We start from the raw sequence: 14,786 nt of genomic DNA on the forward strand, positions 1-14,786 counted from the left end.
AGTGGGTCCAATGAAAGTAATATTTCTGGTCGAACACAACGGTGACCACATTGTGTCCTAACCTATCGGTATGTTCGTGAAATGAAGTGCTCTAGAATATCCGAAGGCCTAAATCCAAATTGATGAGTGTGTTTCATTAGAAAATAAATAAATAATTGAGCAGGTTAGCCCTTATATAGAGGATATTACCTCAACTACCCTTCAATGTCACTATTGTCCGTTTTCGGTGATTTACTCAACTCTACCAAGAATTCATGGCTTCCCGAGAAACATACACTTCTCCTCGGTGCATCCCCTAGCTGGTGTGACAAACAGTGAAATCGCCTCGCCTCCTTAATATATGATCTATCGACTGCCACTCCCAGCTGTATATCAACATGTTCATAGGCATCTGACTTGTTTGTTGATGAGCCTGTTTTTCTGAGGGACTCGGAATAGAGAGTTTAACAAAAATAGGTGGAATATGGAGTACGCAGTTCCCAGCTCCTTATGTTTGCTGATCTGCTTCACGTTTGCGCTGCTAGCCAGATTTTATGGCACTCTATCAGGGCATGCCGGACAACTTTGCTTGTGTCAGAGATAACACTTTTGATGGCTCTAAAATACTGGTAATTTCTGGATGGCCGGGTTAAAGCCAGTTGACTCAGCAGGGAGTTAGTACCAGAGTCAAATCAGGGTACTAATCCCAAGTCAGCACAAAGCCGACTATACTATTTCCATTGTAACGTCTATAAATGAAATACACTCAATTGCCTAGGTTTGGGTGGTTGCACCATCGATTGTCACGGAATTAGGCTCCCTTTCACTGGACAAACATTTGGGGACGTTTTAAAAAAAACAAATCATGACAAGTAAACCAACAATTTAACTAATAAATTAAATAAATACATCAATATTCGCTTAATATAAAAGCGTATCTAAAACATATCAAGATCTAATTCTCTAGTCAATTTCTTGATCTTATTCTCCAGCGTCTTATTCTCAGCTTCACAGAGGAAATGATGCCGCGACGTGCACTCCTGACCATAATAGAAATAAGTATGTTTCGCAGGATTATAAGACAATCGCAGGCATCGTCCAGAACCTTTGATTTCGACCGTATTATTTGTTATTTTGTCGTCTATTTCGTTCGTTGTCGTTGAATTATCAGCAGCGCTAACAATGGAAGTTAGATTCGTATTGGGGTTGACGGGCTTAGCTGAATTCGACCAAATCCATAAAAGTCCCGGATTCAAACCGCCCAACCAGAAGTCCTTACAACGATGATCGGGATGATTGAGAAGATAGGCAACCATTTCCTCGTTCTCAGTTAGGTCGACAAACTCGGCTAGATGAGCGTTCATGGATTTGCAGAGAGTGTTGGCCGATTTCCAATTGACTTGGCGATCACCAGAGATGTGGTAACAGGTATCTCCGACTTTTGTGAAGTTCTTTGCGCAAGGATTTGCAACCGCATCTATTGAAAGAAAATGAGTTTTTATTACAGAAGCTACGTTAAGTCATGAAAAAGTACCTTCTTTTTGTTTATTGCCTTCCATGAGATAGTAAACCAATTGTTCGGTACGCCGCAATCGGTGCTCCATATAGTCCACGCGGTAGACCAGCTTTTCAATAGCTCCAAGGAGATACAAATCCGTCTCTGAAACTTCGCGAAGTTGGTGGTTAGGGAGGAAGTTTTGTCTAGTTGGATAATTCGAATGGATGGTTGATGGTTGTTGAGGCTGAGACTGTTGCAGTGGTGGTGGAGGGGGAAGGATGGGCGAAATGACTTTGCCAGGCGGGCGGCGATGCGGTTCAAGTTCCATTGCTTCTCCGATTCGTTTTGTTATGTAGAATCCTGACGTTGGGATGTATCTATGAGGTGGGGGCATGACACGTCCTTCACGTGATGATTTGCTGGAAATTATTTAAAAAAATGATAATATTAATTTATTTGTATATATTGCACATTGGGCATGATGTTCTACAATGGTGGGTGCAGTACAGAGCCCTGCGGTATGCCCGTAGGAACTATATACGTGTTGAGGCAATCGTTAGCATTGTATCAGATCTGCCTTTTCTAGTGGTGACTATCGACAAAATCAGTGGGATAATTGAGGATATCGATTGTCGCTAGGGATCTTGATTCCATCGTTAGTACCATATCAAAGCTGTCTTTCACCCGGGTAGCGGAGCCCACTAGGCATCTTGTAATTTGGATCTAGCTGATAGTATGCATTCCTCATATCCACAAATTTTCAGCAAATCTGGTAACAAATTTTATGGTTATTAAAATCATCGCTATCGCTTCACGGGATCAAAGCCACCAATTTGAAAGTTGTAAACACCCCAGTTCAGCACTTTCGCCATAGCTCCTAAAATATGTTTCGGAAAATGAGAGGATGGTATACCTAGAGGTTTACCAGCTTTGAACTCGACTATAATGCTTGTTCCAAACGACTCAGCAACCGCGTCTGGCCTCGCCTTCCGAGCCAAAGGTCTAACGAGAAGAGTACGAAAAACGTGTGATTTATGCTGACTCTCGTGTTCACTCTTGTGCTCGAAAGGAGACATTAATAAAATAAAAGGATAATTAGGATAGCCCAAGTGTTTTGTAGTGCAAGTTCAAATTTTACGCACAATTTTCTCCTCGCATCCTGACTTTTTCTCAACGTATTTGGCTGTTTACAAATTTCTTCTCTGTGTGCTCAATCCTCTGATGGCAGTTACGACTCCGCCCTTGCTAAAAGAATAACCCCTGAATGATTTTCAGTAAGAGATTAGTACCCGTGACCCGCTAAACTTATGTTTGTCACTGAGTAGAGCCCCTTCAAGCGCGTCTCTTGACTTCAGGTTTCTGCACGCTTTGTTCCTTCCAGCTTAATCAGTTTGACTTAACAACCTCTATACAAACTTCTAGCTTGATGACGCTCCGAGCGAAATTTGAACACTATTCCTCTAGTTGTTAGTTTTCTGAGAGAAAATTTGCATCAGTTCGGCAATGGGTCGCAATTTCTTCTATAGAAAGCTTCCTCTTTGGGGAAATCTGATTTACCCACATATCTACGCGTGCCATACCTTGTCTGCTCAACGCTTTCATTAGCAGTTTAACGATGTTCTCATTTTCTGGCTTGTAGGTTTCCTATAGGGTCCTTCTCTAGTTACGGCAAAGTTGTCTTATAGCCGATGTGGGGATAATTTCCATGAGGTGCTAAGGATATTTTATGCGCTAGGCACCATTAATTAAACTCAATCCTGTAACTGACCAAGACTCTCTCGGTACATGTTCATATCACCTTTATTGGCAGGTGCGCTTCTTTGGAATTTGGTTAGTCACCAAATCCTCGAACTCTGTCAAAGAAGAAATGAAGAAACGTAGCAATTTTACAAAGGTAGACCGTTTATCAAATCCAGTAATCCCGTATCCCTATCTCTCCCTCCCCCTCTTTGTCTCGTTAGGCCTGATTGTTGGTTGAATCTGCTAAGTCCGGGCATAGAATGCTATCTTAATTGAAACATTTAAGTTAGAATTGTTACTCTAAATGTTTTCTAGAGGCAAACCCTTCACTTCAATGAATAAGCTCAAGAAAATTTTCACGCTTCCTCTCTGTAAATATTATTTGCATGGCCCTTGACAGGATACTATGTGGAATCTTGCTGTGATAAAACCAATAACTTGCTAACAAGTTCATCGCGTCTGTTATAGTTAAAAAGATTTAGAGGCAACTCCAGAGAAGCCCCGCCTAAATTTCCAAATAGCAGTGACAAAAAAACCCTTTCGTTAGTTGCCAAAGATTTTACATACATCGCACCTATTCAATATATGACCTATCTATTGCTGCTTTCACTTCTCAAGGTTCTAGACTTATAAGCCAAATAGAGGTCGCCAGAAATATGCTGGCTCTTATATTCCCTTAAATTAACCATTCAATCTTTAGCCTCTCAGATCGTTAACATGAGTAAGTGCTTCTTAGCAGACCCCTTCCTCGCATTCACTCGGATTCACTACTCATACTTATTCGCGACGGCGTAAAAGGCAGCGAATAAATCACACATTAAGAAATAGTGGCAATTCCAACAAAAAGGGAAATTCTCCTGGCTTTTCCATGAACTTAGGTGCCCCTTTGCCTCTAGATGATTTATTGAATCCCAATTTAAGTTGTTAGTTATTCGAAAATCAATGAGGTTTTGATTTTCTGGTAATCCGGAGCAAATGCATTAATTGCGCCGAAAAATCCCAAACCTTTTTTTGACAGCTTCGTCAAAAGGCCTAAGTAGTGGCAAGCCGTTTGAGATAGTAAAGGGTTGTTTTCATCAATGATCGCAAAGCTCCATTATCAGTTGAAGGTCACTACTAATAAAGGAAATCATACACATCACAATTAATCCCCTCCCTCCTGAGACCAGGACTGACGAGAACAGATGGAAAGGAGGTAATTCCCCCCGGATCCGGAGTTTTCTAGGTGGGCGGGAATAGAAATTCTAATGGAAAAAAGGATAATAAGGAGGCCCGCATAATTTTCTCTTCAGATCTACATCATTGTTACCCTGCGGCTCATTTTCCGTATTCCGTTCTACCCAGGACCTCCTATTAACACAATTTAGCAAAGGAGGTGGACCAAACTTACGGGCCAAGGACTCGCAACCCCAGTATCGAAGACTTTTGGAATATATCCTTGGTTCTCGATATCCCTTGACTGTAGTACCTAGTAGCGGATTACTGAGCAGCGGTTCATCTAACGTTATAATTAAACTAAAGAAAGAGGTGTTTACGAAACTGCACTACTTCCATAAATACCAAGAGCTCAGATGGGCATCTTACAAAGGAGAAATTTGTGGCCTAGATAATAACCTCATCCGAACAGAGGATAGCACCAAATTTTGTGTGCTAAAAGCCTTGAAATTTCAAATGTACAATAGGCAGGCAACAACGAGTGCATGAAGCCAGAACCATTCTCTGGACCCACCATTATGGGAGCCAACCCTTGACGAGCCAATCTCTCAGGGGCTTGGGTATAGAGAGGTTACCTTGTGAAGGCACTCATGGCCAGCGCTGTTCGTGTGTCCTGGCTCCTACATTAGAAGCATACCGGCCAGTCAACTAGTGAGTGCGAGTGGTGTGCCTCTGTCGACTGTACATCTCCGTCCTGGATCACCACGCTTTTGCATTCTGGTAAGCTTTACGTTAGCAGGCTTTAACTTATATGGGATTGACGTTAACAACATCGGCAATATGATTTGGGAGCTAGTTTCAGAAGAGGTTTCGAGACTAAGATTCCTATGCAGTTTAAGGACCATCACAATAGTATAATACTGAAGTCTACACGCACATGAGTTTCCAGAGGACCTTCTTCAAACATGTGGTGGGAAGGGGTTCTTGTTGTCCGTGAAAGTAATAGTGAAAAGTTCATAGATTTCTGTAACTTGCACCACCTCATCATAGGCGGCAGACCTTTGGTAGTTATCTTTTGCCGGTGCGGAAGGAGCGCTGGCATGAGCTCCGAAAGAAATCATCATTTGATGGTCGTTTACCTTCAATAACGTGTTTCGTTTACGTCTACTCAGAGTTAGAGTACTTCATCCTTCCAATTTCAATAGGTAAAGCTTTTCCGCGGTAGCCTGGGAAAAAGGACAAAAAGGTCGATGTTGAGATCGTATGCCGTATCATGACTGAACTTTTAAGTGATAGCAAGTCTTTCGATGATCCTGTTAAGGGAAAGTGCGACATTTCCTCTGCGGGTGGAGAACATCCTTTTCCTTTACACACAGGGAGGGTACAATCTGTGTTAAGTGCAATAATTAGCGCAATATTAGGGTGCTGTATGGTGTCGCAAAGGTGGTATTAATAGCCCCGAAAGTTTGATCGACCGAAAATAGGTTGATTTTCTCTTTGGATATTCCTGAACAACGCACCGAATCTAGTTCTTCGTTTCAACTGTACTTGCGGGATTTCGACAGCATGAACAAGAAAAGTATTTGGAAAACTCTCCGCAACAAAGGCATTCAAGAGAAGTTGATCGCTACTATCACGACAACTGGAGTACATCAGTACCAAAAATCTGATGTTTCATGCGTCAGGCTTACATAGAAAATATTCTTTGGATTTCGCTTCCACATTATATGATAGGATGGATACGTATCATTTTGTAGAATTCCTGTTCAGACCATATTCCCATGCGGGTAGCAGCGCTAACGCTCTGCCACTTGTCCTTATGGGAAACGTGTTCCTAGTTTTCGATAGCAGTATTAACTAATGAACTAAAATTTCTGATTCCGTTTTCGGTAAGAGAGAAATTGAACCCTCATTTGCTGAGGCATACACGATTTTATTTCCCTTTACACCAATGGCCAGGTTACTCAGAGTAGTTTCACGATGCAGTGGGAGGAAGGCACTAGTGGTCCAGTGTACTCGATTCCTCCGTCTAATGGAATATCCCGGATTCGTTTGTGCATCACAGGATTTCCGTTAGTGGAGGTGATGCTACTCGCTGTAGTTAGAATCAAAATTTGATGCTTGATGCGTCCATAGACGAGGCACTCACATAGAAAATGTTCCATGGATCTCGTTTCCTCATCGGATGGGTAGGTATCATCTTCGAGAATCCTTATTCTGGACATATGCCTAGCTAGTGAATTATCGCCAGACAGAATTCCCACAATATTTCTGCAAGTCTTCTGGCTTTTCGACAGGTTAAACTTTGCAGTATGTGTGTTTAGTTCTAACAGGAAAAGTTTGATGTGTCTAGTAGCACTTGCCATTGTCGAAAGCTTGTTCTCCAATGCTACCGACACTCCAATTACTGGTTTCAGTTCTTTCAAGGCAGAAATTGAATCCTCTTCAGCTAAGGCATCCGAGATTCCAATTCCCTTTACACCACAATGATCAGATACCCAAAGAAGTTTCACGGTATTGATTCCAGGAATGGAATTCAAATGGTTTCGATTATATATTCCTGGACTTTTTTGAGGTGTTCAAAAAACTTGACTATCTCTACACCGGTGTAGAAGACAGTATCCCGCCACGCATTCTTCTCGTTAGGGTAAGTTTTCTCTACGTTTGAGGATAATTTCATAGTTTTCTACCAAAAAAAGTTTGGTGATCCGCAAAAATTCATTTCTACTCTCCCATTGACTATCCCAATGCTCTGTGCCTCCCACGTCCGTTGTGTCTTCATAGATTTAACCGTATTAGTCTATGAGCTGCTCTCATTGCAGTGCTCTGAATATATAAATCCAAGGACTCCGAACTGAGTTACTTAGAACTGCGAAGATGTTGCGCTCATGACACTGGTAATACCGAGACATACAGTTCTTTGCAGTGAAGTTAGCTTACAGTGAAAATTGTTTTGTTTCACCTTAGCACGCCACACTGCGGATGCATAAGCGAACATCGGCTTAATGGTAGCAATATATATCCAGATTATTGAATGACTCCTAAGTTCCCAAGTCGAGGAAAAAGTTCACCTGCACAGCCCATTAGCTGAGAGATCAATTCATCTTTAGCTCTTTCAGTTTGTTCCAAAGAAGCGTCTTGTCTAAAATGACTCCCAGATATTTCACCTCTTCGGAGAGTTATATGGTTGTGCACCCCACCTCTGGAAGGCGAAGGTTTGAATAATCTTTTTTCCCGCTTTTAGGCGGCCGCGAAGTTGTGGTCTTTCCTCTGAACCTCTGACAAAGCCTCCTTTCCCGGAAACATTCGGCTCACAAGCTTGCGATTTCGTTGTTCCACCAGTAGTTAGGTTGCCTATTGGGGAGCAATCGCCCTCTGGGCATAGCAGCATCGCATGCTTCCGTCACCCATCGGATGATTTGGGTGGCTTTTCCTCTAGCTGTACCATACCATACCATATGTCGGGTTTGAACGCCGCGAAAAACGTGTCCCCCTCAAAGGCTTTCGCTCTCCAGCCGAACATACCATCCGGCGTTTTGTGAGAACTCTTTTTCGAGCTCGATCCGCTTAATTTCCATGAAGATTGCCTGGTTGTCGCTATGAGTATAGTCCTCACTGACATGTCAAGCTACTCTCTGGGCACCTACTGCTGTTTGCAATATGCTGATGGTCCACATCCTCCTTTCCTTTGCACAGATCGAACTGCTTCTCCAACGCTCCACGAACCCCCTCCTTCGTGGTAATTTTATCTATATCTTTGCAGATTATAGTGATCTTCGGCCTACTAGCCCTTATGTCAGCTTCCTGCCCTAACTACTTCCCGATTTGGCTGAAGAATTTGTCCGCGGTTACATCCTTGGTTCTCTTCAGCTCCAACATAAGATCTCCCTTCTGGGACCATCTAATGCATAGTAAATGTGTGGAACAAACCTTTTGTGTCTGTGTTGTGCAGTGCTGGACACGCTAGCCACTGAATCGTATGAATAGAACTTTCACCTGTAGTAATTTCTCCTTCGTCCTTATAACTCAATTGGTTAGAGCGCTGGACTGTCGTAGCGGAAGGTCATAGTTCAAATCTCACTGGTGGCAGAAGGATTTGTCATCGTGGCTATATGTCGGGTACCAGTCGACTCAGTGTGAATGAGTACCTGAATCTAATCAGGGTAATAATCCCGCGCGAGGGCAATGCTGACCACATTGTCTCCTACAGTGTACTGTAGTTTATCGTTACGGTCATAAATGAAGTGCTCTAACACACTTCAAGGCCCTGATCCAATATGGATTGTTGCGGAGAAGATTATTATTATTTTTAAGTGATCCTTTGCGTCTGAAGTTTCCCTCTGCCGAGCCTTCCTCTTGCGTTTTCGGGAAGAGTTAGGCAACAGTGCTACAGACCGAGCAGCAGTAATCGAGGTTCCAGTTTCTTTCATTATGGGAGTTGCTATGCTTTCCTTGCCCTACACATTAAGTGCAGGCTTTTCACTGAAGTAGAGAGCATATCTTAAGCAGATTTGTCCGTGTGGGACCATAGATTTGGTGAGACCTTCAAAATCCCTGTTTTGGCTACGTCTTGATTCCTTAAAGTCCTGGGTGGATTCAAAGTCTGTGATTCCTTACCCTTCCCTATTCATGTGTTTTGGACACTATTTGGGAATAGTACGTGAAAAGTGGCCGCAATTAACACTCATAAACTTCAATCTTTCATCAGCTCGTATCTGTGTCATTTCGACGGAGACAATACCACTGAGAAGGGACCAGATACTCGAAAACGGGTTGATTTGAAAGTGGAAGTCGCAGTGTTCGGAACTCGTTCAGGAAGAGCAACGATATCCTGGCTATTTAGAGCAGAACAATGAAGGAGAAATGTGAGATTCTTGGAAAGCTATAGGAAGGGCTGAAGTACATTTCTTAGAACGGTCGTTGAGACACTATGCCTGTCACGGGGACTTGTGGCATCTACATATTTTCACATCTGTGAGAAGGCACGACTGCGGTTTTTCCGAGGTGAAATGAGGGATGAACTCTAGGCAGTTACGATCCCCAAGACGGGAGAGCTGATAGATGATGCAAAAAGCAACGCTCCTGGCCACACTTTATAATATACATAAAGCTAGCGAAGCCGACAAGTTGTATAGTGGAAAAATGTACAAATATGTGAAAGTATTTGGGAAAACCCCAGTGAGAGCTGAAGTGCATTCCAAAAAGTCTATCGAGGGAAAGAGCAGGAAGACCAGGGGAATTCTAACAAAATTAGATTGAGTTATCAATTCTGGTGGAGTGGGGGACATCACTTTCATCTCGAGCTATAATTTTCTTCCTATGACCCTATGCAGATACAAAATATATCTTCTTTCTATTGTCTTTGAACGAAAAAACGGCAGCAACCCTGTATAAAACCTGATTCTTCCTAATAATTATATTTTCGCCTACCTTCCAGTTGCATAGTCCTCCAAAAGTTTAAACCAAATTCCATCATCATCATAAGGATCTGTCCAGCTCGTCGGGGAATTATGAATTAACTTCTTTCTCCCACGGGATCTTGTTTCATTCGCGACAAAATGCCCATAACAGACACCGTAAAACACAAAGAAAACTGCGAAACTGAACAATTTCATTTTCACCTTTTATTAAAGATTTCACTTTTCATCGACCAACTAAAAGATACAAAAAGATATCACCACAGTTTTCACTCAACTAAACTCTGTGCGGAATCACAGCGTTCGTAACAACGCATTCGCGCGACATAAACGGAACTGATCAACCATAGTCAGCGCATTCAGTTCAAAACCACCAACCGTTGCAGCTCTGCAGACCAGTGAAATGGGAAATGAAGCAGGTAATGGCAGTCTCACCTGGATGATCAGGTTTTGCTGTCTTAACCCATAAATGGTTGGATCGACTTAGGCGTAGCGGAGGAATTTCAAATAAAACAAAATTAATAGATTGGCTGGTAAAGATACTCCAGACTCAGCAATGAAGGATATATTTAGTTTGGTGTGGTCCCCAAGATGATCGAAATTTCAAAAAAGGACTTCGGAGTCAACTTCTTTTATCTATTCATATGGATACATCAGCGTCTTCATCAAGCACTAGCTCAAGTCAAAGCCCCATTTACAATTGCACGTACTACCGGACCGGAGATATATTCACTAAGTAGATATAACGCCGAGGGTTAAACAGCACCGGATGCTCTCCGACTTTCGTTGAATATATTCTTTCACAAAAGGCCATAAATCATTCCTCCTCCTTCAAAAGTGCAAAAAAGAAAGGTTCATGTTTGACTCATAAAAAAATCGGACACATCCGCATTGGACTCACATCGAGATACTTGTATCTTCTGCTTTCAACTTTGACCAATATCTGGTAGTGCAAGAGACACCGATCCAGTGCAAAACCCCCAGAAAAATGGTCCAACATGCGTCACACACTTCTTCGCAGCATCAAGGTCGTTCATTCTATTCATTTGCATACCTCCATGCTGGCTCTTCTATAGCCGCACCTCGGTGAAAGTGGTTACCTGAAGGTTCCTAGGCCACAGAAAATTACGGCAGTTATTCGTTACGTACTTATCGTACTCAATGGCTCATGCAACCAAGCAACAATGTTGCGTTTTTGTGCCCGGACACCGCTCCCATTGATAACCTGAGCTGTGGGTGGTGGGAAGGTGGAGGTTTTTCAAAAACCTCACTTTGTCGCAATTTAACGTGGTATTTCCTATACGTCATAAATGTGGATAGATATTTGTTTTTTTAATGAATTCCGATGTCATGAGGGACAAAAAAATGTTTTAATGGCTCGCGAAGAAGTGAAAGTTTTGTTTTGATGATAGTTTTCTCGTGCAATCGATTTAATGTTAATAATTGATTTGACGGTTCCAATATGGGGACGGATTTCCTTTTAGATAGTTGTGACTAAGGTCAGTTGCGTGTTAATAAATTTATTACATAATGATCGGATTTGGTGGTTGTTATGAACTTTATTTGATTGGGATGACTAATACTTATTGACATGGTGGGGTCTAGTATAGTAAATTAGAAGCAAAATTTAAGCAATTACCACATCATTTAGAAAGCCATTCTACGAAAAAGATTAATGAGATTCGCAGAAACCTCAGCCCAGAAATATAAAATTGGCAATTACAACAAGCTACACAGAGGGCAGATTTCATAACTCCAAACTCATCGATAAGTCTAGACTCAGCTTTCCCAATCACTTCGTCAGGGCCCAAAAAACCTAGCTCCAATGAGGTCAAAGTCTTACCGCGTAAGCATCTTTTTCCACCTCCTGAGAGTCGTTTGCTGCTAAGTGCAATCCAACGCAGCAGCGATCTTTTGAAAATCTTAATTAAATTAAATTAAGCCCAAACGGTAACAAGGAAGGATCGGCAGACAACGGCTAGGACTTTGTTTGCACTCAAAGCTACTTAAGCCAATGGATGAGCCTTCTACAGCGACTTCATTTCATGATATCATCATAGCGAGCTTTGCGATAATTTAAGAGAAAACTTCTTTAAGCTTTAAGAATTCCACCATTGCAAGGTCACAAATTCTGTAGCAAATGTGTAAATTTATACCATCAAATTCGTCATTTTTGCGAATTTTTTTTGTCGGTAGAGTAGGTAAATTCGTTTACGCACAGGATGTTGGGCTCCCGCAATAGAGCGCCGTTGGACTGCCAACTAAACATCTCCACATCTGCCACTTTACTTCAAACTAGCCCTTCCCCTTTCCCACCTAAGGAAGCTTCTTGGTCAGAAAATTCCATCTGTCAGTGCTCATCAGCTCAACATTATCTGACAGTATTATTTGGGAACAGCTCCCGTATGCCTGCATAATGTTGTTTATTAATCCGATCCCATTTTATATAGGACAAAAATTGTGTTCGATGTCGTCCCCAACCCAATGGCAGAATACGCAGTCATGTGATCATGTCGTCTCAATCTTGTGCAGGTAAGACTGAAAACCTCGTGCCCTCTTCGAGGTCAATTTCATCATGCTTTCGATGTTGCCATGGATCTTGCCAATTCGCCGTACAGTCCATCTGCATCTTGACTCGTTTTGCCATTCATCCTTCTTCTAAGTAACCACCTCTGTTACGTTTTCTCCCTTGTGCTTCTAGATAGCTATTCGTCCCTTAACAAAGAGGGTAATGGAAATCAGCCCCGCCGTAAGGATCACGACCGAATCAGAGGCAGTACCATAGCAGACAACACTCGCCAAGCTTCCCGTTTCTGCACTTGGACAAGGCACCTACGATACAACTTCTTGTAGAAGCAGCTGTCTATCCCTTCTCACCGTAGAGCAGAACAGGCTGCGTTGTACTCATAAAAAGACGTCTCCTACTAAATACAGGACCTCCAATGTTTGCCATTAGCCGAATTGAGGCCAAAACTTCAGCTGCAACCTTTTTCGTTGCTGCTTTGATTTGCTCGAAATAAGTTCATCTTCAAGTCGAGAGTCAATTCAAGGTTGTTAACCGTTGGTTTTAGCTCTATTATCAACTTGCCAAACGATATGGGGTACAGTAGTCAGAGTGAGTGAGTGGCATTCATCCGCTCACCCGTCACATCAATATGCCAAATCGAGGACAAGTGCCGCAATATCATTTGTATAACCGATCAAGCGCGACTATTCTGGCATGTCTTAGCAGACTATCGTAAAAAGCGTTCCAGAGGTCCCTAGGTTGGATCCCTGTGCTACTCTGACGCGATTTCTATCCTCCTCTGACCCTCTAGGGTCTCATAGAGCAGGAAGCTATCTTTTAGATAATCCCTCAATTTCCATAAGAGGTAACCTGCCACGTGGAATAAATTTTCTAGTGTGCCTAGCATGCCTTTCATCTTCCGGAATTAAAAGTATTTCGACATTAAGGGTTGCGAGGAGCACTATCCGTCGAGATCGGCGGTTAAGTCTCTCAGCTTGAACGACATCCACGACTTTGCGTGGTAGCGTTCACCATGGATCTCCTTGCACTAAAACTAAACTGTCTTGGAGATAAGTCCCCAGCAGCAAGTATTGCTTCAGCAACTCTATTCCTGCTGACTTTTCTGAACACACTTCCTGCCATGTCAAGTGTATAACTGAGTGTCTATTTTTCCTGTACTTATCAGCGCAAACCAGCACCCGCCTTGCCGTATCAAGTATATAGCTCAGCGTCTTTGGTTCCTTTTCTTATCAGCGAAAAACTTCCCACCTCCCGGTGGGAAGGGAAAATTGCCTCTTTCAGGCAAGCGGTGAATAAGTCTGGCTTGCAGTGGAACACAACTTCCGCCGGGATACCATCAGGTCCTGGCGCTTTGTTGTTTTTCATAGAGCAGACTCCCTCTTTTAGCTCTTTCATAAACAAAAGTGGGCAATCCTGGTGGATTCGACGCTGTTATCATTAACCCATACGGAATGTGCAGGGAATAATGCCCGTACAATGTAGGATATCTATTCGGCACTAAGTGAACAGGACCTCCATAGAGTTCCGACTTTTCGAGTTACCAGTTTATAAACGAGTCCCCACGGATCTCCATTCGTTTGTCGGCTAGGTATTGCCACCTATGAGCTTTGCTTTTGTTTAACGTACTGGCGAGTCTCCTTTTGGCTGATCTGTACTCTGTCATTATTGGAGCATATCTCCTCCAGGACGTTAAAACGTTGTGCCAAACGGTAGAGCTTATGACACTCTTTCCGCATGTCGGCAATTTCCGTCGTCCACCAGTACGCAGAATTTTTATTAACACTGGATAAACTCCTGGACAAGGATGCTGCGCAGCCTGTCGTTATTAGGTTCATAACTGAATTTACGATAGTTTCAGCCGCTGCGATGCTCTGAAGTGTCTTCATGCGAGGGTCTGAAAGCTTCAAAAAATCTCCTACCTTGCCGACATTCCACGCGCGGACAAATCATCGAGCTGATGAGATATAGTATCAACCACTTCGAGCACGATGCATTGATAGTCATTTGCCGAAAAGTCTTTCAGAATTTTCCACCAATGACGTCAACGATTCCGAAGCAAAGGTCACTTTGGAAATGCTTTCTTCGCAGCATGGACGCCAGAACATTGACGTGCATTAAGTGTTTAAAACTATGACCCCTGTTCTCACCGCTATTTCGTGCAAGTAGCGTTGAAGTCACCTCCAACCAGAATCCGTCCCTCCGTGCCCAAGATAGCCCCCCCCCCAAGTCATCACGTCTGCGTAGAAAGTCCGGGATCGTTTTATTCGGTATTAGATAGACGCTGAAAAACACTATCCCCAAACATTGAATCCAGACAGAGCGCTGGCCTTGGGCAAGAACCCTGAGGCAAGTGTCGTCCCGAACCCAGATGGCAGTGATACCCCATGAGAGATGTCATGAAGGTGGGTTCGATACTGTTCGCTGATTAGCACAAGGTCAGTTTTTAACTCCGCAGCGAACTGCGCTAGCA

At 42.9% G+C, this 14,786-nt stretch overlaps 1 protein-coding gene across 1 annotated transcript; it reads right to left on the reverse strand.

Annotated features, from left to right (window-relative positions):
• Nucleotides 1-847: 847 nt before the first annotated feature.
• On the reverse strand, nucleotides 848-10,190 carry LOC119659379. Its single transcript, XM_038067440.1, has 3 exons — nucleotides 9,803-10,190; nucleotides 1,514-1,896; nucleotides 848-1,456 (listed from the first exon to the last, which is right to left on the reverse strand). Exons 1-3 carry the CDS (start codon nucleotides 9,985-9,987, stop codon nucleotides 918-920), a joined length of 1,107 nt encoding a protein of 368 aa, XP_037923368.1. The 5' UTR covers nucleotides 9,988-10,190; the 3' UTR covers nucleotides 848-917.
• Nucleotides 10,191-14,786: the final 4,596 nt, after the last annotated feature.

Source organism: Hermetia illucens, chromosome 6 (genome assembly GCF_905115235.1).
Source record: "Hermetia illucens chromosome 6, iHerIll2.2.curated.20191125, whole genome shotgun sequence".
In the NCBI taxonomy this organism is placed as follows: Eukaryota; Metazoa; Arthropoda; class Insecta; order Diptera; family Stratiomyidae; genus Hermetia; species Hermetia illucens.